At 43.6% G+C, this 25,540-nt stretch overlaps 1 protein-coding gene and 1 long non-coding RNA gene across 3 annotated transcripts in view; one reads left to right on the plus strand and one right to left on the minus strand.

The window, feature by feature from the left end:
• The window catches only part of DCP1A (decapping mRNA 1A), a 57,592-nt gene extending 34,733 nt beyond the window's left edge, over nt 1-22,859 (plus strand). For both annotated transcript variants that reach the window (XM_058726558.1, XM_058726559.1), the window contains 6 exons: nt 2-140; nt 5,192-5,305; nt 14,211-14,960; nt 16,900-16,965; nt 18,363-18,581; nt 18,891-22,859. In XM_058726558.1, the coding sequence (XP_058582541.1) occupies nt 2-140; nt 5,192-5,305; nt 14,211-14,960; nt 16,900-16,965; nt 18,363-18,581; nt 18,891-18,971 (1,369 nt within the window). In that variant the 3' untranslated portion in view covers nt 18,972-22,859. The remainder of the gene's footprint in view (nt 1; nt 141-5,191; nt 5,306-14,210; nt 14,961-16,899; nt 16,966-18,362; nt 18,582-18,890) is intronic.
• Nucleotides 2,906-24,362, minus strand: LOC131510036 (uncharacterized). Its single transcript, XR_009260872.1, has 3 exons — nt 24,086-24,362; nt 5,055-5,288; nt 2,906-3,218 (listed from the first exon to the last, which is right to left on the minus strand). It is a non-coding gene; the product is annotated as an uncharacterized LOC131510036 (long non-coding RNA).
• Between the last annotated feature and the right edge of the window lie 1,178 nt (nt 24,363-25,540).

The following is a 25,540-nucleotide window of genomic DNA, read 5'->3' on the forward strand; positions in this document are numbered from 1 at the left end:
GTGTGGTAGAAGAGGAGACACGGCGGTCCCAGCAAGCTGCTCGGGACAAACAGAGTCCCAGCCAGGCTAACGGCTGCAGTGACCACAGGCCCATCGACATTCTGGAGATGCTAAGCAGAGCCAAGGATGAATATGAGAGGGTGAGACGGACTGGGAGGACCAAGAGGGGAGAAGGAGGCAGGTGGGGAGTAGGGGGAGGGGGCATGGGGGCATGTGCTGGGGAAATCACCCCTAGGCCAGCAGAGATAATTAGTCCAGAAAGAATACATGTCTTACAGTTTTTAGCCTAAAAGGGAAAGAAATTTGCTTACGTCCAAGCCCTTGACTTGGTGTGAAAGTTTAGAATGCTCTTTTTCTATTCCCATAAAATTACTGAAAATGGTTTCAGGGTGCAAAAGTTAGCCTGCAGCAGGTAGTTCTTCAAAAGCTTCTTGCCTGTTCTTCACCCCTGCGGCCTCTGCTAGGGCTTAGGAATATGTGTAGCCTGATCATTTGCACCTGCTAATACAAAGGGTCTATTTATGGTCTGCAGTTGGTGGTAGGTTCACAGCCTTCATTAAGCATTATTTGGAATTCTACCCACGTGTGAAGCTTTTCTAGATTTTTTTTCTTTTCTGTATATTAGTTTAAAAGTGAAAGGATGGCGTTTTCTCCCTGAAATTGAATAAAATGGAAGTTGTAGTGCATTTGTTAACTTATTCACTACACACTTACGAACCGTCCACTATGCGTCAAGCAGTGGGCATTTCATTAGTGGTCTTCAAACTGCGTGGCTTTGGAACTGCCCTGACTTTTCACTTGACATGGGCCCCTGAGAGCTTCACACTTCATAGGAGGCAGACTGAAGGTTTCCACTGCTGCGCTTTGTTTCAGTGGAATTGTAATTGTCACCTTACTCTTTACTCATATGTGATTAAGTACTTTTTTTTTGTTTTTTGTGTAATCCTCACCTCACCAAAAATTCCAGGGACAGGTGTGAAAAGCACTCTCTATGGTGTGTTTCCCAAACAATTCTGCTCTAACACTAGCCTCTACGTAGTTAACAGGTGACCCTTAGGAAAGGTTCCAGTTGGTCAAGTGAGTTAAGGAAATGTTGTTAACATGGCTCCTCCTCCCCCATCCTCCTGGGGCTTTGGGCTTTGCAATGCTCAAGACTCTGAGGGGCCCTACAATAAGTACAGCAGCACCGATTCCCAGGTTGATCGAACTATGGGACCATTTTTCTCATATTCCACTTCAGCATCTCAAGAATCTAGAGTTTAGGGAGCAGACTTTGAAACAGTGCTCTGGAAGGTAGTTTCCTCTAACAGTGCTCTGGAAGGTTGAAAAGTCCTATTCAAACACCAAAGGAAATCTCACTTCTGAGGTAGAGAAGTGTACATTAGAGCCCCTGAGAAGTTCAAGTTGCATCACATTCCTCAGTGTCTCATAGAGAATTAAGAGGAATTTATGCAACTCTGAAAATTAATATAGGAAAAGCAGTCATCTCTGTAGTGGATGCATGAACACTTAGGATCCTAACTGGATGAGAATAAATTCTGAGAATAATTGTTCTTTTAGGTCACCTTATATTCCCCCAAATTCCCTCTCATATCCTTAATGAGATCTGGCTATCTATATAGATGCCTTGTTCTGTTTTTATAGAGGCCTTTTTGTGTTCTGAGAACAGGTAGCTAATAAATCCAGGGCTCTGTCACGCATTCCTAGTGATGACTAGATCACGGTGCCACACGGGACAGAAAGCGTAGGTGCTGTGCACCAGAGCTGGTGCTCTGGGAGGTGGCCTGGCTTACTCCTCAGCCTAAGAAGCAAGTAGCCACAAAATGAAAGAAGGAACAGAGCCTTGATTTTGTCCACAAAGCTATAAAGGAACTCTAGGTCAAGCAGGCAATCTGAAAATGTGACACATTGCAAAAGGTAAGAATATGGAGAGCACGGTAATTACCGTTGTAAAGAAAATTCCCCCATGCTATGGAATAAGTAAAGTGATGTCTATGGCTAGATTAAAACTAATAAACCTTTGGGAATTTTATAAATCTTTGGTACTTCCTTTTTATAATGCATTCTTTCTGGTTTTGAAAACTATCTGTAAATAGGTGGAGCTTCCTGAAAGAGCAGGTTTTTTTTGTGTCTACACTTGCCTGTCGTCCAACCAAATGGGAGTTGGAATTCGCAGTGACCCGTGAATTCATAGCCAAGTGTTTGCATGGGCGCTCTCAGCTGCCGCACAGCTCCAGATGGCCCTTTGTTTATCTGTAGTAGAGACTTAGATTGACAGTCTAGGGCAGAGGTGCAAGCCATGCCTCAGTGATGGCATGTAACCCCAATCCTAAATCTCCCCCACCCACCGTGAATGAAATTCCACGCTTTGCGGTGAAGGATTTATAGTAAAGACTGTTGGGAAATTACAACTCTATAGTAAACATTTTCTCCTAAAGTCCTATAGTTTGTTTTAACCAACTTACCTTTTTTAAAGGTAAGAAACAGGCCCCCAGGTGGCTGAGTCGGTTGAGCGTCCAACTTTGGCTCAGGTCACGATCTCACGGCTCATGAGTTTGAGCCCCGAGTCAGGCTCACTGCTATCAGCATGGAGCCCGCTTTAGATCCTCTGTCCCCCTCTCTCTCTGCCCCTCCCCTGTCATACTCTCTCTCTAAACAATAAACAAAACATTAAAAAGTAATAATAATAAAGGTAAGAAAGATAGCTAAAGCCACAATCCTTTACAGCGGCCCCTTACTGAGTTGCTTGTAGCCACAGGATATAATCCTGGATTTTGGTTGAGAGGTTGTTTGTATTTCATATTTAAAGATTAGAGTAAAAGAAAAAAACATAATCCCACCACCTAGAAATAATCACTGATAATACTTTGTATCCTTCCAAAAATATGTGTAAATGTGTCCCAGAGTGTGTGGTATGCTTCTCTACACTAGTTTTATTATTAACTAGTTTTAAAAGTTGCTTTTATTAACTCTTTTGTAACCAGGTTTTTTTTTCAAAGAACAATACCTTGATGACAGTAGCTATTTATTCCTCTCACAGGGGAGTCCCTGTGAGATTTCTTTCGGTAGAATGAAAACTTTTTGAAAAAGAGAAGAGTGGTATTCATAGCTGCATGTTTTTTCTCCCGTGCTTTACGTAAACAATATGCTGTTCTTTTCTGATTCTCTTAAGAACTCAGAAATATATCCTGTGGCTAAGTCTTCGTGTTCAGCATTTTCTCTTAAGATAAACTATTTGAAATACAATTGGTAGATTGAAGGATTTTGTCATTTTTAAGGTTTATACTAAATATTATAATAAAATTACCCTCCAGAAAGTTTGATTGTCCATTTCCCCGAATCTGTACAAATAGCAAGTGTCCTCTACAAACTCAGATTAAGCCTTCCGAGAACAGCCCTGCACGTGTATAAAAAAAATGTCTGAGACCTTTTAAAGCACAGCCCATCTTGTAGTTCATGTTGAGTTAAGTAGAGGAGACTAAACTGCCCCAAAAACCATATGGGCCATGGAAGCACATGTAGTGGGTGGGCCAGGGTAGCCCTGATGCAAACAGAACCTGGCCCTGCATCAGAGAGTCATGTGCAGCTCAGCTCCAGCCAGTTGTTGCAAAGGTGTCCAGCTTCTCTCCGAAAATAACAAGCTGGGATTTTTATGTGAAAACTCCCAATTTTGAAAATGTTTCTGAACATTGTATACCCTCTGCTCTTAGGAACTTGTTATGAACATTGTTTTGAGCTTTTCTGTGATGCAGTTTAATTCCAAGCATTCTCCATAATGTGTTAGTACATACTGATGGTGGTGTTGCACAGAGGGGTAGAAAATAAGATATTTCATAGGCAGTTGAATGGGGTTAAGAGGTACAGACTTCCAGTTATAAAATGAGTAAGTGATGGGGATGAAAAATACAGCACAGGGAATATAATCAGTAATGTTGTAATAACTTTGCATGGTGACCACACTTGCCTGGGTGAACCCTGTGTGATAGGTAGAAATGTCTAATCACTATGTTGTGCACCTGAAACCAATATAACATTGTGTGTCAACTGTATTTCAGTAATAGATGTTTTTAAAAAGATATTTCATAGGCTGTCCCAGGCTATTTCACCTCTGTCTAAATGGATAACACTGAATAAAAAGTGTTATAAGGATTACGTCATTTGAATAGAATAAATGCATTTTAGCCATTCATTTAACATTGGAGTACCTAACGCTGTGCTAAGTACATGTACTTATTCTCTGCTATCAAAATTAATGTGTCCCTGGACTGAAGTTTGGGGCTTCGTTTTTAAATCTGGTCTCCTGAGTGTTCTAAACTGTTTCTGGTGTCCATTGTGACATGGGTAATGGATCACATAGCCCAAATATAATAACTTCAGTTCCTAAGAATTCATAATTCTGTGCCCACCTAATGATCTGTTTTTAGGATTCTCTGTGCCCACCTAATGATCTGTTTTTAGGATTCTCTTTAAGACCAAAAGTATTTTCACTTTTGGTGTTACATATAAGTTAACAGGAATTTTAAAACATTTAATGACTGTCATCTTGATGGTGATGCTTAGAGATCTTTTTAGTTTAAGTTTTAAGAGTATACAATGATTTCAACCAATAGTGTTGGGAACAATTGGCCATCCACATACAAAAAAAGAAAAAAAAATCCATAACATAAATGTAACACCCTATACAAAAATCAACTCAAAATGGATCCTAAATCTAAATTTAAAACTACAAAAATTTAGAAGAAAAATGCATTTTACCATATGACCTAGGTATACCACCGCTAGGTATTTACTCTAGAGAAATGATGCTTTTGTCCACACAAAAACCCGTGCATGAGGTTTTATGAATATAAAAGCTCTATACGTAATTACCAAAAACTGGAAATAGCACAAATGACCTCCTATGGGTGAGTGTTCCACAAGACAGTAATGTGATCATACAGTGCAACACTACTTAGCAGTAATATATGCACTTCAAGGGATATAAAAACAATTGTCACTATTATCTAAAACCAAGTGCTCAACTGTCTAGAAATTTTATTTTTTAAGTTACTTACCTGAGGGTCCAAAGCAAAACATTTGGGGGAATTTTTGCTTGTTTTTAAAATAGCATTGCTGATAACCTCAGATGTCTTATGAGCCAAATAGTAGTCAGCAAACTGTTCACATGATATACTTTTCCTTTTAATTTCAGAATCAGATGGGCGACTCCAATATCTCCAGCCCTGGGTTACAGCCAAGCACTCAGCTCTCCAATCTGGGAAGCACCGAGACTCTAGAAGAGACGCCATCTGGGTCACAAGATAAGGTTTGTACAATTAAAGCCCTAGCTTTGCCCAGGGTACAAAACACAGAGTAATATTTTGTAAGGATATCAGTGAGGTACAAAAAATATTTGTTGTTTACCTATCGAGGTGGATACATACAGGCAACAACATGGTAACTCCTGTCATTTGCCCTGTGTTTCCGTCTGGATTTTGCAGGAGCCTCCACTCTGGTTATAGAGCTTTTGCCATTGCCACTCCCTTCCCTGCTCTTCACCCAGCAGCCAGAGTAATCCTGATAAACCAGAAGTTAGAGCATGACATCACTCTGCTCAAAACCGCCCAGTAGTGTCCCATCGCCCTCCATTAAAAGCCAGGGCCTTGTCACTGGTCCATGGCCTCCTGACCCCTGCCTCATCTCTTATTTCCTGCCTTGCTTGCTTGGCCCTGGTCTCGTTGGCCCTTCTGCCTTTCCACAAATGTGCCACGCTTGCTCCTGCCTCAGGACAGGCCTTTGCACTTGTTGCCTTCGCCTGGAGTACTTTCCTCCCATATAGGGCTTGCTCCCTTTCTTCCTTCAAATCTCAAGCATTCTCCATACAGGTGAGGCCTTCTCTGGTCACCCTGTTTTAAAGAACCCTTACCCCTGTCCTCCCATGCCTTATTTTCTCCCTAAGGCTTCACCAGCTAACCTGGTTTGCTGTTTTCTTACTGTGTGCACTATGTCTCCTCCCCATCCGAATGTAAGCTCTCGTGGGGGCAGGCACTTCTGTCTGCCTTGTTTGTTGCCATATCCCCCGCACTTAGCATTGTAAATATTTGTTGACTAAATTAGTTTTCTTTATAACCAATGGCTTGATAAATGAACAAATACCAAGTAAAACCCATAGCTTTTTAATTAAACTTCTTATTTTGAGATAATTACAGATTCACATGCAGTTACAAGAAATAATACAGAGGGGCACCTGGGTGGCTCAGTAAGCTAAGCGTCCAAGTCTAAATCAAGACATCTCAGGTCATGATCTCATGGTTCGTGAGTGTGAGCCCTGCATGGGGCTCCGCACTGTCAGATTGGGGTTCTCTTTCCCTCTCTCTCTGCCTCTGCCCCTCCTGCGTGCACGCATGTGCACACGTACGCTCTCTCTCTCTCAAAATAAACTTTAAAAAATAAATAAATACAGAAAGATCCCATTTCTGTATTTACCCTTTACCCATTCCCCCACTGATGACAGCTTGCAAAATAAAGTACAATATCACAACTAGGATACCGGTCAAATCTACCCATCTGGCTCACATTTCCTCAGTTTTATTCATATTCACTTCTGTGTTTATGTGCATATCTGTATTTCTGTGCAATTTTATGTCATACGTAGCTTTGTATATCCAACACCACAGTCAAGATACCGAAGACTTACATCAACACAAGGATCCTTTGTGTTGTGCTTGTATTCTCACACTGACTCCCCTGTCATACTTCCTTTCCCTCTCCTCCCATCCTTAACCCTGGTAGCCACGAAGCTGTCCCCATTTCTATAATGTCATTTCAAGGATGTTATGTAAATGGAATGATATAGAAACCTTTGGGATTTTCTTTCTTCATTTAGCATGATTTCATTGAAATTATTAGGTTTTTCAGTAGTTTGTTCCTTTTTACTCTTCCACCCAGTCAAGTAGAAGTACCAAAATGTGTTTAACCATTTCTGGCAGTTTGCCTGTTGAAGGACATCTGGGTAGTTTTCAGTTTTTAGCTGTTGCAAATAAAACTTCTGTGAACATTTCTGTACAGGTTTTTGTGCAGAAATTTCCATTTGTCTCGGATAAATGCTCAGGAGTGCAGATGTTGGGTCATTTGGTAATTTCATGTTTTAGTTTATTAAGAAACTGCCATAGTGTTTTCCAGAAAGGCTGTACCATTTTACATTCCCATCAGCAATATATCCATAATGTTTTTAGATATTTAGATGATGATTTAAGCCAGTTTTTTAATACTATATTCCCATGCTTCATTTTTACTGTGTTTGCATTTAGAGTCCTGAAGGTCAAACATATATTAAAAACTGTGCTATATAAAATGCAATTTTTGCAAAACATGTGTTGAGGGAGAGAAGGAACAGCCTGCCTGTGTTCCTTCTGGTCCGGCTTATCCGCCCTGGGTGTTCAGTGGAGGCAGTCACTTCCCCTTTGCTTTCTGAATGATGGGCTTAAGGGTTCTTGCACTGCCAACTCCCAGAGTTCTTGTCAGAACCAAATGAAGAAACAGACCCAGGACCCAGAGAACCATTTAGAGCACAGACCTTAGGATAAAAGAGGTTTCCTATTACTGATCAGTATTATAATTCAAACCAGGCTCAGGAAGTCAATGCCTGCTTTCTGAAAAGGTAAACAAAGCTTCCCAGAGCCCTGCCCAATATCCAGAGTCTGGCCTCGGCACCGCAGCAGAGTACTCTCACATCTCAAGAGTACAGCAGGTGGCAGGCCACACTCTTCTTGGCTGGATAGATTTTGCAGTGGGTTGGAGCAGCACGTATTACCATGGCCAGGAGAAGGGCGGGGAGGAAATGAGAACTACGAAGAGATTTCCAGGCAATTGCAAACAATCAAAATGCTCTTAAGCTTTGTTTCTTAAGTCCAGTAGCACCTGGTGTCAGCGTTTTTATTGTACAGAGAATAGCTCTTCACATGGCAACATAAATTATATAATCATGAGATGAAGGTAGCATTAATACCAGTATTGTATGTGTGTGAAAACTGAGACCCAGGCTAATTTTTTTTTTAATTTTATTTTAAGTAGGCTCCACATCCAATGTGGGACGTGAACTCACAACCCCGAGACCAAGAGTCACATGCCCTATTGACTGAGCCAGCCAGACACCCTGAGACTCACATTAATTTTGTAAAACTGTAGCTGCTCTAGGATTTGAACAGTTTCTTACTGGGATATAATTAATACATAGTATACATATTCAAATCTAAAGTGTCAACCTTGTAACATTTTATAAATATAACTTAAACATTGTAACTACCACCAAGATCAAGAGATAAAAAATTTCCATCACCTTAAAAGCAATAAAAAATGAGTTCATTTGCCGCAAATAGGGCAACTGCAATGAAAAGGAGAAAAAAATCTTAATCATTAAGTTTATTTTATTTTTTTTTAACGTTTATTTATTTTTGAGACAGAGAGAGACAGAGCATGAACAGGGGAGGGTCAGAGAGAGAGCGGGAGGCACAGAATCTGAAACAGGCTCCAGGCTCTGAGCTGTTAGCACAGAGCCCAAAGCGGGGCTCGAACTCACGAACCGCGAGATCATGACCTGAGCCGAAATCGGACGCTTAACCGACTTAACCGAGTCACCCAGGCGCCCCTTAATCATTAAGTTTAAAGACATTTATTTTTATGCATAGCTTCCATTGTATTATACATTAGAGACTCTTTGTAATAAACTTTCAAACCAAGTTAATAACAGGGGGAGTGGGAAATGGACCCCAAAGAATGCCTTAAGAACCATAAAACACTGTCCATTGAAAGATGAAGGAAGAGTGTGAGGGGCACCTGGGTGGCTCCACCAGTTAAGCATCCGACTCTTGATTTCGGCTCAGGTCATGATCTCACGGTTCATGAGTTGAAACCCGGCATCGGGCTCTGCCCTGACGGCTCAGAGCCTGCGTGGGGCTTGTTCGTTCTCTCTCTCTCTCTCTCTCTCTCTCTCTCTCTCTCTCTCTCTCCCCCACCCCCTTTTCCTCTCTTTCTCTCTGTCCCTTCCCTGTTCACACACACTCACACACTCTCTTTTTCTCTCAAAATAAATAAACTTAAAAAAGAAAGAAAGGAAAGATGAAGGGGAGTATGACGAGCTGTAGCTGCTCAGCCTGTCAGCAAAAGCTCCGGTGTTGGATCTGTGGGCGCACAGGGTTCCGCTGGGCACACAGAGAATTGTACCCTCCCGTGAGAATAGTGCTGCCGCTATTCCCTCCTTCTCACAGTCTTCTGAGATCCCAGTTTATAGGTCAAAGTGATCTGGATATTGTCAGAAGCCATGTGATTGACTAAAATTAGCTTAAATCCATAATCAACCCTCCACACAGATTGTACACGTGTTTAGTAACACTGCCACCTGGTGATGAGGAGCAAATGCTGTCAAGTCCCGATAATATTCGGTTCCATTTCAGTTTCACAATTCACAAGTCCCTTGGGACTATTTCCCTGGTATGTTTTATATTGCTTTTTGGTTCCTAAATAATACATAGCTTCTGGTGTGCCCAGTACACTGACCAGGTCGGAAATCTGACATGGACACCATAGGTCCAGACAGAACTAGGAAATTCCCTAAGTGACAAGAGCTGTGGGGTGAGGACGGAATAGAAAAGCCTAATTTAGTATATTGGAATTTGGCGGTGCACGTACTCTTCCTCCCAGAATCCCATTTCACAGGGTGAAATGGTGAGACTAACCCTTGATGTAAGGGAAGCATTGCAAAACATGGAGTCCAGACTTGAAGCATATTCAGACATGAGGCAAGAAGAAAATTCCCCTTTTCTGTGGATGAGGCGAGATGAATCCATGAATAAGTAAGTCCAAGTACCAGAGCAGTGCAGCCAGTTTTTCTTGTCCTGGGCAGAAGGTAGAAGGGTCCTCTCAAATGCAGAGACCGTAAAGCTTTTGTGTGGAGAAGCATGCTTCGTTCGCGTGTCTCTTGTGACTGATTCAGCAGCCGGGTACATATTTCCAAAAGTTGGGCACGGTTTGACCTGTAGCCATCTCTTAGGTGTATCTCTGTTTTCCGGAAGTCCTTATCGTTATCCAGTTGAGTAGGTGTCCTAGACTATGCTTATTCGACATCTCAGTGCAGGGGCATAAGGGTCAAGAGCATGGACTTACTGTTAGCACTGGGTTGGAGTCTGGGTCTGTCGTACTTGGGTGTCACCTACAAAGTGGCAGTGCTACTAGCACTGCCCTCACTGATGAGTGATGCGTGCCAGGTGTGCAGCACAGGGACCCCCCCCCCCCCCCAACACACACACACAGTACATGTCCTGTCTGAGGTCAGTCTTCCTGCTGTTGTAACTTCGTTTATCTCTTCTTACAGAGATTCCTCTGAAACCCTAATGAATTACCACACATCCTATTCCAGAGACAGTCTGAGAATGTTTCTGACCTGGCAGAAGTTGTAGGGAGGCTGCATGGAGAAATCTTGAAGCTTTCTGCTACTTTTGCAATCAGGGTTCAGAGCTCTCCAATATGGTTTCTTTTTTTTTTTTTTTTCTTTTTCTTTTTAAAATTCTTTTTTTGGGGCGCCTGGGTGGCGCAGTCGGTTAAGCGTCCGACTTCAGCCAGGTCACGATCTCGCGGTCCGTGAGTTCGAGCCCCGCGTCAGGCTCTGGGCTGATGGCTCGGAGCCTGGAGCCTGTTTCCGATTCTGTGTCTCCCTCTCTCTCTGCCCCTCCCCCGTTCATGCTCTGTCTCTCTCTGTCCCAAAAATAAATAAAAAACGTTGAAAAAAAAAATTAAAAAAAATAATAAAATTCTTTTTTTAATGTTTATTTATTTTTAAGAGAGAGTGCAAGTGGGAGAAGAGCAGAGAGAGAGCAGGCCCCAGGCTCTGAGCTGTCAGCACAGAGCCCGACACAGGGCTCGAACTCATGAGCAGCAAGATCATGATCTGAGCCTAAGTTGGACACTCCTCCAACTGAGCCACCCAGGTGCCCCAGTTTCATTTTTTAATGTGAAGTCAATTTTAAACTGTTAGAAATACTTTTTTTTTTTTAAGCATAAGTGTAAAAACATTCAATATGTACATGCAGGTAATTTTAATTGTTCAAAAGTCCATTTATGTTCCACTAGACAGGTAAAAATTGCTACCTGAATCATGCCATTTTTGAAGCCAAAGGTGTATTTCGTGTTGAGTTATCTCTATGTCGTGTTGTTTGATTGCTCCTTTTCTTATAATGTAAAATATCTGTATTCTTACCTGGGAAAGACTCAAGTTTTTGCAAAGTAGAATAGCCCCAATGTGGTCTGTATTTCTCAAAGTATTACATCCACACGTTGTTTTGTGTGTATATACATACATATAAAACAGGATGTGGTGGTTAAGATTGACATTTGTATTAATGAATAAAAATTAGTGTAGTTTTCCAGTACTTTTTGCCAAGCAGTCTTGACCATTTTGTTCTAAACGTAATGTGTATAAAAAGAGAATTAACCCAACTCAAAACTGGGCAAATGACTTACATAGTCATTTTTTCAAATCTACAAGTGGCCGATGTGTTAGCAAGAACGTAGAGAAGTTAGAACCATTTTGCATCATTGTTAGAAATATAAAATGGTGCAACAGCTTTGGAAAACAGTTTGGAAGGTCCTCAATTCTATTCCTGGGTGTATACCCAAAAGAATTGAAAACAAGGATTAAACATACTTTACACCAGTGTTTGTAGCAGCATTATTCACAATAGCCAAAAGGTGAAAACAGCCCAAGTGTCAATGCTCAGATGAATGGGTAGACAAGATGTGGTATATGCATACAAATGGAGTATTTGTCAGTGTTTTTAAAAGGAAGGAAATTCTGACACATGGTACAGCATAGATGAATTTTGGGGACACTGTGCCAAGAGCGAAGTCAGCCAGTCACAAAGGCTACGTACCTCTACGAGGTACGTAGAGTAGGCAAATTCATAGGAACAGAAAGTAGAATAGAGATTATCAGGGGCTGTGAGTGAGGAAGTAGATAATGGTGGTAGTTATACAGCATTGTGAATGTCCTGAATGCTGCTGAGTTTTACACTTAAATATGGCTAAAATGGTAACTTTGGTTATGTATATTTTGCCATCACTGTCAGAAATCGGTGGGGAGGAGTGGAATTATGTCTGTGCTCATCAGTGGACATTTATGATGGCAGAGATCTAAAAGTGCATAAATCCTAGTGCCCATGTGGGGAAATGGAACCTATGCACCCCTACTACTAGTTATGTGGCCTGGACAGAGAGGACGAGAAGTGCGTCCCAAATGGGAATTTGCTGTCTGTTTTTGAATTACCTTGAATGGATTTGAAATGATACCAGTGAGTTTTAAATAAACAACTATGTCTTTTTTTTATATTTAACATTTATTTTTGAGAGAGAGAGAGAGAGAGAGAGAGAGAGAGAGACACAGAGCACAAGCAGGGAGGGGCAGAGAGAGAAGGAGACACAGAATCCTAAACAGGCTCCAGGCTCTGAGCTGTTAGCACAGAGCCTGATTGCAGGGCTTGAACTCATGAATTGTGAGATCATGACCTGAGCCGAAGTCAGACGCTTAACTGACTGAGCCACCCAGGAGCCCCAACAACTGTGTCTTTAATGAGTCATTGCATCAGGGCATGACAGATTTATAATACTACAGCCTTGATAGCCCATCAGGTGGTAGTGTTATTTTGCATCACGGGGTATGATATTCCAGAAGGATTTGATGAATTTTTAATATTCTAACATAGTATTTGATGTTTCTTAAAACATATACAAACACAGGTTTATTATGATAGCTAGTAAGACTGTCTGGTGTTCATATGATAATAGCCAACTTCCATTTATCGAATGCTTGTTGGGCACCAGGTATCATATTGAGAAATTAACTTTCACATCAGCTCTGCGAGAAGTGATTGCCATTATTGCCCCCGTTTTTCAGATGAGGTAACTAAATAGACTATAATTTTCCCAGCTAAGCTGGGAATTAAATCTGGGTGTCTTTGATTTCAGATCCTAAACTCTGCAACTTTTTCAGAAGTAAAAACATAAGGAAATTAAACTGTATACAATCTTTTGCATTTTTTTTTTTTTTTTTTTTTTTTTACCTCCCCCTTCAGAGAGCAGGGAAACCTGTAACTACTTGTCACACGGATGCAGCAAACCCTTGCTTGGGAAAACCAGTGCTTTTTTCCTGTAGAAATGTGGTCACACCATAGTGCACTCATCCTTCTGCTTCAGGGGGCGTGTGGTGTCGGGCCTTTATCGGCCTTCTGAGGAACCGAAAACCGTGTGTTTCAGTGAACCGTCTTTTTCCACGTGAATATATATCTGAGCAGCTAAGTAGTGTACACGCTTATGGAATAAAACCATATGTCGAGGCTGTATGTGTTTTCAAAGTACTTAGGTTAGTTCCCCACTGGAACACAAGCCCTGTCAGGGTCAGACTTTGTTTGTTACTCCCTACTGTGTCCTGGGGGCACAGGTCAGCGCAGGTCCTGGCACCCTGCAGGCACTCTGAAAATAAAGGGCAAACGAATATGACCATAGCACATGAAGGGAAGGTGTAGGAAAGCTCAGGAGTGGAAAGCGTAAATATTCCCCCTCCACATCATTGCAGTGGTATCAGTAAGCCAGACCACTACAGCAGATGCAAAGTGAACATTCTCAGATGTTCACATGTCTCTGCTTCTTCTGAAGGAATCTGTGATCTTGTAGTAGAAAGGAGGAATGGCCTGCTATTTTAAAAAACAGTTCAGTTTATTTTCTGGTACTTAAGACCTAGTCCTCAAGGTGCAGTGCCTAGCTTTTTATCAAGAACTATGAAAATAAAGATAGGATTACTTACTCAGGGTTTGGTCCCTCTGTCCTCTTGAGTATTATTTCCTTGCTTGTGTTACTGATACATTGCAACCAAGCACTATTAACTTTGTAATATTTCTCCTTTACGTTATATCACTTTGCCAAGAAAACAAGGTGAATTCTAACACTATCCTGGGAGTCCCTAAAACTTGGATCTTAGTACGAATGCAGATTTCTGCCCACCAGCTTGGGGAGACAAGATGCATTTTGGCCTTAGTCCCTAGCACATCTTCAGTTTGTTCCATTTCCTTATTTTCAGACTCCATCTATCGTTGCTTCTGCAAAATGTTTTGGTTAATGGGAAAGAAGTCTGGTTACACTGGTTTGCAAGAGATTTCTTTCATTGGGCAGTTTGATTTGTTTTTCAGTCTGCTCCATCTGGACACAAACATCTGACAGTGGAAGAATTATTTGGAACCTCTTTGCCAAAAGAACAGCCAAGTGTGGGTCTGGATTCAGAAGAAGTGGAGAAGCTGCCAGGAGATGCCTCCCAGAAAGAGCCCAGCTCATTCTTACCATTTCCCTTTGAGCAGTCAGGAGGAGCCCCTCAGTCGGACAACCTGGGTGTCCATCCTGCCGCCCACCACTCAGTCCAACCTGAAGTCCCCACCCCGGTGCTGATCACTCCCGCCTCCATCACACAGTCCAGTGAAAAACAGGCCCCCGTCTATGCCGTCCCGTTGCGCCCTGTGCTCAGTCCGACTCTACCAGCAGAAGCTCCTACGGCACAGGTTCCCCCCAGCTTACCCCGAAACGCCACCATGATACAGGCGGTGAAGACCACGCCGAGACAGAGGTCTCCACTCCTGAGCCAGCCAGTCCCTGAGCTGAGCCACGCCAATCTGACTGCCACCCAGAGCCCCTTCAGGGCCCCACTGAGTGTGACAAACACAGCTGGTACCTCGCTCCCAAGTGTTGATCTTCTCCAGAAACTCAGGTTGACCCCACAGCATGACCAAATACAGACGCAGTCACTTGGGAAAAGTGCCATGACATCCGGCTTTTGTTCAGCAGCCGGCCAGCTGGCCACACCTGAGAGCTTCATAGAGCCTCCCCCTAAGACTGCAGCCGCGCGAGCCTCAGCATCCCTCAGCAACATGGTGCTTGCTCCCCTTCAGGTACCGGCAGGAGGGTGGGGGGCTCTAACTGGGTAGGATGGGGCTGCAGAGGCCTTGATGTTGACGCCCATGAGACAGTCGCTTCAAAGAGACGACTGTTCCGTACATCCAGGGCCGGAAGACAGGAGGTGGAAAGCCCAGTAATGAACAGCTAGACCGTTGGTACACGGTGTTGTGACTCAGTTCCACTTTCCCAGATATCTCAACTGATACAAGCTAAAAAACAATATCGGTATTTTCCTGTCAGGGCATGCGCTGTAGGGGGTTTTGTTTGTTTCTGTGTGACAATTCTAAGAGTCTGCATTTGACTCAGGACCATAGATCCAGATTATCCCCAGCGTTGTCCCATCCCCAACTCCCTTGGTACTCACTGAGTGCCCACCTCGGGCCATAATCACATCCCAGATTTGGAGATACGGGATCAAGTAAAACTTCCCAATGAAGCTCATATTCAGCTGAGATCTGAAGACTCAGTAGGAGTTAGTCAGCTCTTTCCTGGACGTAGAGAAAGTGTTTGAGGTAAGGAAAATAGTGTGTGCAGAGGCCTGGAGATGAGAGGCATTTGCTGAACTTAAAGACCTGTAGTGTGGCCGGGCCTCCTCTGGGAGGACCTTGGGGGCGTAGGTACTGGCTGAAGAGCAGGACTTTGTAAACTCCGTGAAGCAGTCTGAGGCTTGTTCTCACAGCCCCAGGGGGCCTTTCTAGGGCTTTAAGGGCAGGTGGTGAGCTGGGAAAGGAGAAGCTGGAAGTAGGGCCACCCGAAGGAGGCCACACAGTTACCCAGGCTTGAACTGGTGAGGCCTGACTTCGAGAGTGTGGACCAGCAGGTTTGTTAACAGGTGTGGGCAGTGGGGCCTGGTGGTCGATTGGGGGTGGGGTGTGAAGAAGAGGCTTGCCACTCAGAGAGGGATGAGGCTGGTGAGTGTGCAGATGAGAGTCAGCTCCAACTGCAGTGATGCGTACGAGATCACACAGCTTCTCGAGAGGGGCAGAGTCTTCTGCTTGAGAGCAGTGTTGCTTGCCTCCCAAAACTTCAGTCCTGTGCCCTTTGACAAGAATCCACAGTCTTAACATCATACCGAATAGTATTATACAGACGAGCCCATCATAATAATCGTGTGTGATTTCTTAGTTAGTGGACTGTTCTGTTCCAGTCCTTTAAAATCTTGCACAGAAAGAAAGGGAGTTCAGTATCTTGGTTATATTGTTCAATTTTCATTTTGGGCCATTTCTGTTGAGGTTCTCTGTAGTATAAGCAGAGAGAATGTTGTAACAGATGGGTGTCACCCCCTGACACACCCGTGCCACCACTGTTCTGCCCCCTCCATGTTTTGGCCTTGGGGACAGCTCCCAGCTCTCCAGTGAGCCTCCTCACAGAGGACACTTACATACGTGTATATTTCCATTTCCATTTCATTTAAGGCCTGGGGCTTCACTGAATTCTAATGTATTTGCTCTACAGCAAGAAGTTCTTTGTCTCCCAGTGAAGGAGGACAAAATGTAGCAAGCACATGGAAGGAAGGTGACTCTGCATGAGGACTGTTTAGTGCCGCCCTGTGCAGAGTCCACACGGCCTTAGCAAGGTCTTGTGCTGCCAGAACATGGCATCTCTACAGACTCAACAGCAAAAATGTGCTTGGGCTGTCCCAAGCTCTTAGATACAGGTTTCTGCTTTCCTTAGAGACCTCTTGACAGCTCTGCACACAGCCCCTCTCTTAGGGAACCCGAGCGGTTCGGAGGCTGTCCCAGAGCCCTGGCCTCACAGATGACACATTGGTTACGTTGTTAAATGTTGCTGTCAGCCTCTTCCCTCAGGAATCTAGGAGCTAGTTAATGTCTGAACTATTCCTTATTGCTAATGTGGGTTTATCCCCGGTCGCTGGGAAATCTTCATGGAAACTTGTTAGGTCTGTTCATCTTTTCTTTTTAAATATTGCAGTCTATGCAGCAAAACCAGGATCCTGAAGTCTTTGTCCAGCCTAAGGTGTTACCCAGTGCCATCCCGGTAAGGACCCCCTTTCTCTGAAGAACACATTATATTTAAGTTCTTCTGCTGTGTGTGCCATAGAACGTTGTACCTTTCAAGCCTAGAGCCCTCTTAGATGCCCCTCCTAGGCCAGGCTCCCCTGCCACCCCAGCCGAGTTCATCGCCATGGCCCCTGTGGGCTTCCAGTCACCCAGTCACCCTGGGCCTCCAGTCACCATCTCTGTACTGATGTCTTCCCTGACCGTACGCGGGGCAGGATCAGCCACCGGCTGGGCTGGGCGCTCTCTGTGTGTCAGCTGAGTGCACGTCAGCCTGGTTTCTGTGAGGAGGAGGTGCTCTTTGCCCCGGAAGAGCTGTGATGCCCTGGTTACGAGTCGCTGTTGTGCTCTGGGCGCTCACTGCTTCCCGCAGCCATAACGACAGCGCCTCCCGGGCCTGTGCACTCTGTCCTCTGCTTGTTCTCTCCTGCTTCACTTTTTAAATGTTTTCCCCACCCTCCATTACCTACCAACCTCAAAGTGCACACTTATTTTTTTCAGTCCCTAAACTTCTATGTTCCCATTTGCCTTTGAGCCTTTGCACCCTCCTCAAGTCTTAGAACTTCAACTGCAGCCAGCTCCTGACTGGTGGTATGAACTGGTCTTCCCTATATCTCATCCTGCTGCGTGGGGATCAGCAGGGGCGCTCAGCCTGGCGTGGCACCAAACTGTGGCAGTTTATGAATGGGAGGGGTGACAGAAGACAGGAATGTAGATGTCTGCTGATTGTATCAAATGTGGGAATTATTAAAAATGCTGATTATTACTGGCTTAGTGTAGAGAGAGAGCAAGACAGACTGTGAGCAGGGGAGGGGCAGAGAGAGAGGGAGACACAGAATCTGAAACAGGATCCAGGCTCTGAGCTGTCAGCACAGAGCCTGACGCGGGGCTCAAACCCACGAACTGTGAGATCATGACCTGAGCTGAAGTTGGATGCTTAACCAACTGAGCCACCCAAGTGCCCCAAGAGGTTGTATCTTTGATACCTGTAGTGGTATAATAAATGTATTAAACACTACAGAAGAAACTAATGCTTCATATAACTGGATTTTTTTATTCCCCCCATTTTTTTTTGAAGTAAAATACAGATAAAGTGCAGGTGTTTTATGAGTTTTAACACACATATATTCCTTGGGTAACCACCCAGTCAAGACATGTAACATTTCCATCACCCCAGAAAGTTCCCTCTTGCCCTCTTCCAATCATTCCTGTGCTCCCCATATAAAACTTTACATTTTTAATTACCATAGGATTGTTCTTACTGTTCATATCTGGCTGTGGTCCTATTTCCTTTCTATGATGATCAGACTTGGCATCCCAATAAACAGGCCCTTCGTCCTTTAACAAGCTTTGTTCATGACCATTGCTCCCCTGCAGGTCGCAGGCCCCACGCTGGTCACTGCAACAACCATGGCAGTGTCCTCAGTCCTGCTGTCCCCAAGTGTTTTCCAGCAGACAGTTACAAGGTCCGCAGACCTTGAGAGGAAAACAGGCGCCCCCTCTCCCCTGACTGTTGGAACATCAGAAAATCAGAGAAAGCCTTCCATTATTCTCAGCAAGTCTCAGCTCCAGGATACATTAATACATCTAATAAAGGTATGTAGGACATCAATGGAGTCTTTAAACTTTCGTTCTTTAATTAAAAAAAAATATGTAAGTTCTTCTTAGAAAATCAGTTCATAAAGTAAATTCAAGCCTAGCCAGGAGTAACGTTTCTCTAACATACACTCCTAATGGAAAAGTGACTGAGTGAATTCCGAAGTATGGAATGTCTCTTGTCTTGTCTCTGGGTGGTGAGATTCTTTGGGTGATTAGTTCTACAAAGCATTATACAGGTTTTTTGCTAAACTTTTGTCAAGGATGTAAGTTCTACTGAGGTAAATGAAACATTACCATCTCTTCCAGAATGATTCCAGCTTCCTCAGTACACTTCACGAAGTCTACTTGCAGGTTCTGACCAAGAACAAAGACAACCACAACTTATGACTGGAGCAGAAGAAATCCGAAGGCAGAGTGTCGACCTCAGAAACAAATAGGCCTCGTCATGGAAACTTCTAAACAGAACTTTAAGTTGTGAGAATCCTGAAATTGAGCCTATGAGAAAGAGACTCATTCCTTAAGAATGTTTTCCAAGTGACGTTCTCAGTGATAATGGAGGTTTCACTGTGAAGCATCACCAGCAGACCTTTGTTTTGACAAAAAAAAAAAAACAAAAAAAAAACAAAAAAAGACCATTGTGTTAAAGTTGTGTGGGTGTTTTCATCAGCTCTAAGAAAGGATGTGAAATTAGGAGTCTGATTTTCAGCTTGCTTTCACTTTCAAGGTCTTAGGAGGGGTCACCAGCCTTGCAGCAGAATTCAGCCCAGCCGCGCCCCTTCCCCTGCTCCTCCCCACCCTAGAAACTCGAGTCTTAGGCTCATAGTCAAGTTCTGAAAAGAGCAGAAGTCTGCTCTGTGCAAAGTAGCTTTGAGTTTTAAGGATCAGAGTTTAAGTTGGCGAATTAAGACTGATTTGTTCCAAGTGAAGTATATTTTATATGAATGCCCCGTCTGGGCCTCAAAAGTTCTGAAATTTCTCAGTTGTGCTTTGTTTCTAAGTGTCCCCCGTGCTGCCATGCAGCGGCTCCCAGGGCAGTGATACCATGAGAAGAGGGCCCTGCCAGGCCCTGTGACAATATGGGAGTAGCATGTCACACCTTGGAAGCAAAGGCTGGGGCTGGTAAAGACCGAACGCGATCAGAAACCTTCACTTTACGTTAAACTCTTGAGTGGTTTGGACAGTGTTAAGTTTTGTGTGAAGTGTAGCCTTATTTTCCTTTTCTGTCTAAACGCAGAAATCATTGTTGATTGTTTTCCTTAACACTTTGACAAAAGGACCAGTGGACCAATCTGACAAAGCCATTCTGGTTCCATTCCTCGAGTCTACTGAGAGTAGTTTTAAAGCTATGCAGAAAAGGGAGCTTTTATTCACACTGCCCTTACTTTATTGTAGAATATGGAGGTAAAAACAAAGTGTGAAATTCAGAACTTTACCAATGTATTCCTAGGCTGTGAGTACTTGTGCAGCCCAGAGTGTGAAGATGTGTAAAGATGCTTTGTTATGCTGCTATTGACCTGCCATGATTTATATTTATTCTTTTATGGCATGTAATGGTGATTAGTAATATTTTAATGTAGATTTTGATTTATTTCAGCAATAGTAATTTTAAGATACTCTTTGAATGAAAGTGTCTTCGTTTCTATGATACAGATCATTTTGTAGTATTTAACCAATTAAGATGCACTGCTTACTTTTCTGAGCACTATTTAATGATGGGGTAAAAACCCAATTGGCTCAACCAGCTAGCATAAGGATTAGCTATGAATAATGCTGATGGATGTGATGGTTCCTCGGAACAATCATTTAAGCTTTAATGGTAACTCAATCATAAATCCATAGATTTTTTTTTTTTTTCCTAGCTGAGATTTTAGAAAACTACTTGTGAATGACATACTTGTTTTAGTTTGGTCTTAGTTCTTTTTTAGCATAAAGAATACTTTAATTGGCTTTTGTTGGTCTAAACATGCTTCCTGGGCAACTTTTCTGCTTGTCAACTTAGTGTCTTCTCTTCCTGTCTACCTGGTTATTTGTGAATTGTTCAAAAGTCAGGGAAGCTCATACATTCTCATACTCCATTGGGAATAGTTTGTTTTCAAAAGTAGTGTGTAAATTCAGCAACCAAAAATGAATTGCTCGTACGTCACCCAGGAAGGAGAACATCGAAGTAAGATACAGAGTGTTACAGCAGGAGATGGTGTTGGGGGAGCCCATGTGACTCCAGAAACAGGTTTTCTCAGAGAAGAGGTTTGACTACACCCCCAGTGTAGCTTCAGTGGGCTTTGGCACGTGGAAGAATCAAGGGATTCTTGTTGTGATAGGCATTTGACTTGAAATGCCTTGAGTATGTATAATATTATGTGGGAGTTAAGAGCAACTATCTTAAAGAGGGTCTGCAGTCACATCTGTTAACGTTCACCCTTTAATTCCAAGCAAGGAATATGTTAGACAGAAAAGAGAATCTATGATAAGGTTTCTTTAGTGGGAAGATAAACTTTTAAGTGCCCAAGTCATGGAGACCTGAAAAGGGTAAGCCTGTTTCAACTCTAAGATTCATGTATGATTAACTTAAAATTCAGAAGCCAGAAGTTCACTGTCACGATTACCAGGAAGTTTAGGCCAGAATGAGTCCCCAGAAAAGTCAGGCCAAGCCTGAACAGTTGCAGTTGTATGACCCTGGCCCGGAAGTCACAGCTCAGTTGCCTTACTCCTCGGTCACACTTACTATCCAGAACCTCATGCTGGCTTAGGTTGCATGTTTACGTTGCTGCGGTGACTTCACTGGAACCTTCACTTCAAACCTTAGTTTAATCAGAATGGACATCAAAACACAGATGCTTCTTGCTAGTTCTGCATTTATGCCACCATGTCCATCTGTGTGCCACCCCCCCTCCCCGCCCCAGGCCAGTGGGTGGCCCTGCTCTTGTGTTGTAGTCACGTGGTGTCCTGAATGGACTCCTGCACCTCCCAGACAGCCTTGTTCCTTTAAGGCAGAAACCCCTCCTCGTCGTGTGTCTCTCCAGAGTTCCTAAGGTGGGACTTTGAATCCTAAGTTTCCAAGTGACTGTCAGTGTCAGGAGATGCCTCTCATACTGTCTACGTGGGAGTGTCCACAGCTCACCTTCCAAGGCTTTTCAGCAGGCTTCACAGAGTGGTGTCTTGCAAAGAGCCCAAGTTGACTTGGGTCCTTCTCTGCTGAAGGCTGCACACACCTTGTTTAGAATGTGTCCGGCCCAATTTTGCATGTCAAGCATCTGTTCTTTTCCTGCCTGTGTTTCCTTGTAAGAACTGTAAACCCTATCAAATCCTGTACTAGGTAAATATGTTTAAACCATGCAGCTTTATTCTTCCCCCCACCCCCCCAAGAATGTAGCTTGAAGTTTTCTCATTTGGGTAGAAGAGGCCATAACTGCCATTGTATTACTAATAATGCAACATGAAATTGAAGGTGCCTAACTGCTTAAAAAACAAAATCAGCCATCACACAGTAACTGGGCAAAAGGTAGAAACAGGAATGAGAGGGGGCACAGGCACGGGGCGTCTGGTCCACGTGAGTGAGGACAAGGATTCACGGGGACGGGTGTCCCGCATTCTTGCTGCATATTTGCTGCTGAGCACACGTTTCTTTCTTACCTAGCTTTGGTTTTCTTCGGTTGTGTTCAGAGTACCTTCTGGAACCAAGAGTGCCCTGTGTTTTCAGGTGTATAAAATGTTAAGATCTAAACCAAGTAAAGCACCTTGCACGGGCTTTTTAAAAGCTGTGCCTGACAACATTTCCCTGAGTGGGCCGGGGCCTCAAGGAGCCTGTTTTCCAGCAAATTCAGCAGGAGAGATGTGTGCAATGTTTCACTCGGTTTTGTATTTGACATCATTTAAAATGCTAAGATGCAATATCGTTCACTTTGGGGAAAATGCAGAAGCGTGTTTCCCTTTTACCTGTGTGATCCTTAAGAAATGTGTTTTTAAAATATGTGTTCTAAATGGTTTTTTATTCTGTATTACTGCTTTGGCCATGTGGCTCTCATGACTTTCCGTGTACCAGATTCTCCACTCCCTGAGACGTGGGGGTGAGAAGCTCTGGAATTACAGCAAGATTTTGTTCCATGAGCGCAATACTTCATCATTAACATTTTTAATGGTATGGATTTTATACCATCTGTGTATGTTTGCAAATATTAAGTTATTACATGTTTTCAAATGAGCATTTTTCATCCTAAATTTTATATGTTTGCAAATATATTTTTTTAATAAAAGTTCAAAACCAAGTTTTAGCACCTACTACATTTTAATTGTGTTTTTATTTAATTTATAGAAATGGAACTTCTAAATGAGTTGCTACTGTTTGCCAGAGCCTCGCACTGGTGAGATGGGTTAAGGTGAGAGAGCAAAGCTGCCAGAGAAAGCCTTTGGCTGTGTGTTTCCATCCTGGGCCCGGCCAGCTGGGCCACAGGCCACACGGGCTCCTGGGCCTGAAGACCCTGAGTCCTGGCGTCTGTGGATGAGCGCCTCCTTCCCTGGTAGCTAAACATTAAGTGTGTAACTTCTGTGAGTAGACAGCTAAAGAACTTCATTTACTCTGCTGTGGTTTCCCCAGATACAGAGTATGCTTTTTCTTTTTTTCTTTTTTCAAAATTTTATTTAAACTCTAGTTAGTTAACATACTGTGCAATATTGGTTTCAGGAGAATTCAATGACAGCAACTAGTGCTCATCATGATAGAGGGTACGCTTTTTTTTTTTTTTTTTTAGAGAGAACAAGCACAATCCAGGGAGAGGGGCAGAGGGAGAGGGAGAGAGGGAGAGAGAGAATCCCAAGGAAGGTCCATGCCATCAGTACAGAGCCCAACATGGGGCTCGATCTCATGAACTGTGAGATTATGATGTGAGCCTAAATCAAGAGTTAAAACACTTAACCTACTGAGCCACCCAGGCGCACTGAGAGAGGATCTTAAGCAGGCTACACGCTCTGCATGGAGCCCAACTCAGGGCTCTATCCCATGACCCTGGGATCAGGACCTGAGCTGAAATCAGGAGTCGACCACTCAATTGAGCCACCCAGGTGCGTCTAGGTTACGCTTCTAATCACAGACAAAAACACTGTTCTGTGGGAGACTCTACAATCTGGGGTCAGTTCCCACATTCACTCCATTCATGAGTATCGAGCTATAATGTGCCCGGCATCCAGGATGGTAAGGGAAGAAAGAGGGAGGAAACTAGAATATAATCATTATAGGAAATAGAGAAAAGTTTAAAGAGGAAAAAACTGGTTAATCACCCATCTCCCTAACAACTGTTAACATTTTAGTAAAATCCAAACGAAATTTAGTTTAAATTGTCAACAATTTAGTTTCCAAGCAAAATTCTCCATAAAATGTTTGTTATTCGTGCCTACTTTCTTAAGGCAGAGGATAAGCTAGCCTGTGCTTTATGGCTGTTTATACACACGCGCGCACACACACACACACAGCCCAGTCATGTACAGCCGCATGCTCCTTCAATACTTACGGATTGCTGTTCCTTATTTTCTTGGATCTTCACGGTGAACCATTTTAAGGAGAGGAAGTCGAACCTGAGAGCGGCTGGGGTTATGTGCCAAAGGTCGCTTATTAAGCCAGAATGAGGTCACAGACCTGAAGCCAAGCAGGCCGGAGAGCTGGTCTAGAATTCCTTTCTTGACTCTGCTGTCTCCATGATCAATCATCCTGGATTGCTTTTTGTAGTTTCTTGGGTCTCATTACCACCTCTACCAGTGTTTGTTAAAAGCTAGAGTGGTCTGCTCACCTGCTGGTTTGTATCTGTCAGCGCCTAGGAAACCAGGTAACTAGGCTCATTGGAATTTCTTGAAAAACTAAGGTCAGTGGGTTCTGAATAAGAGCTGTAGCAGATGGGTTTTAGGTTTCTTAGTTGTCTCTAATGACGTGTTTGTGTGTTTGGTTTTTTGGGGGGGGGTGGGTTTGGCCAGAGGCACTGGTTGTGCTTAGACTGATGTCAGTCCATCAGTCTGAAAAGGGCCCCAGAATGAGGAGCCCAGAAGACAGCCACAGTCCACAGGAACTGTTTTCTTACCAGGTCCCTGTCACTCCAGAAAAACGAGTCTGGTGCTGCCTCAGCCCTGGCAAGGCCTGGGTGGCTCCCTCAGCCAAACCCCCGCCCCCCATTTTCTGTGAAGTCTCTCGAAGATTTGGCAGCAGTGCCCTGGTTTCTGAAACAGGTGCAAACCTGAACCCCTGCACACATTGCTACCCAAGCCCCACTTTGTTCTTTCCCTGACATGTCCCCGCTCCCAGAGATTGTCCTTGCCAGGCCTCTCATGGGCAGGGGTCTCTGCCCGAACAGAGCTGGACACCCTCTTTGTCCCACTGGCACTGAGAAGCTTTCCCGACTGAGGTCGGACCCCCACCCTCCACCAGGCTCTCTGGGTGGGGAAGGGGAGTCTAGTAATGGTGTGTGGGCTGTCGCCCCCGTTGAACATGAACGTCCAGGGGCTCTACCCCAGCAGGCACCTCGCCCCCTTTTTAAACAAATATTTTGTGATTCCTCCTTTACTATCCTGACCTGGAATTCACATAGAATAAACCTATGCCTGCACACACAATTTTAAAATAATATCCTGGGGCACCTGGGTGGCTCTGTCAGTTGAGCATCTGACTTTGGCTCAGGTCCTGATCTCACACTTTCATGAGTTCGAGCCCCACGTTGGACTCTGCTGTCAGTGTAGAGCCTGCTTTGGATTCCCTGTCCCTCTCTCCGCCCTTCCCCTGCTTATGCGCTCTCTCTCTCTCAAAAATAAATAAATATTTTTTTAATAAAATAATATCCTAATTGTGATATAAAGGAGAAATTTTAGGGGTGCCTGGGTGGCTCAGTCGGTTAAGTGTCTAGCTCTTGATCTTGGCCCAGATCATGATCTCATGGTTTGCAGGTTCAAGCCATACCTCAGGCTCTGTGTTGACTGGGCAG

This window comes from Neofelis nebulosa, chromosome 4 (assembly GCF_028018385.1).
Source record: "Neofelis nebulosa isolate mNeoNeb1 chromosome 4, mNeoNeb1.pri, whole genome shotgun sequence".
Classification (NCBI taxonomy): Eukaryota; Metazoa; Chordata; class Mammalia; order Carnivora; family Felidae; genus Neofelis; species Neofelis nebulosa.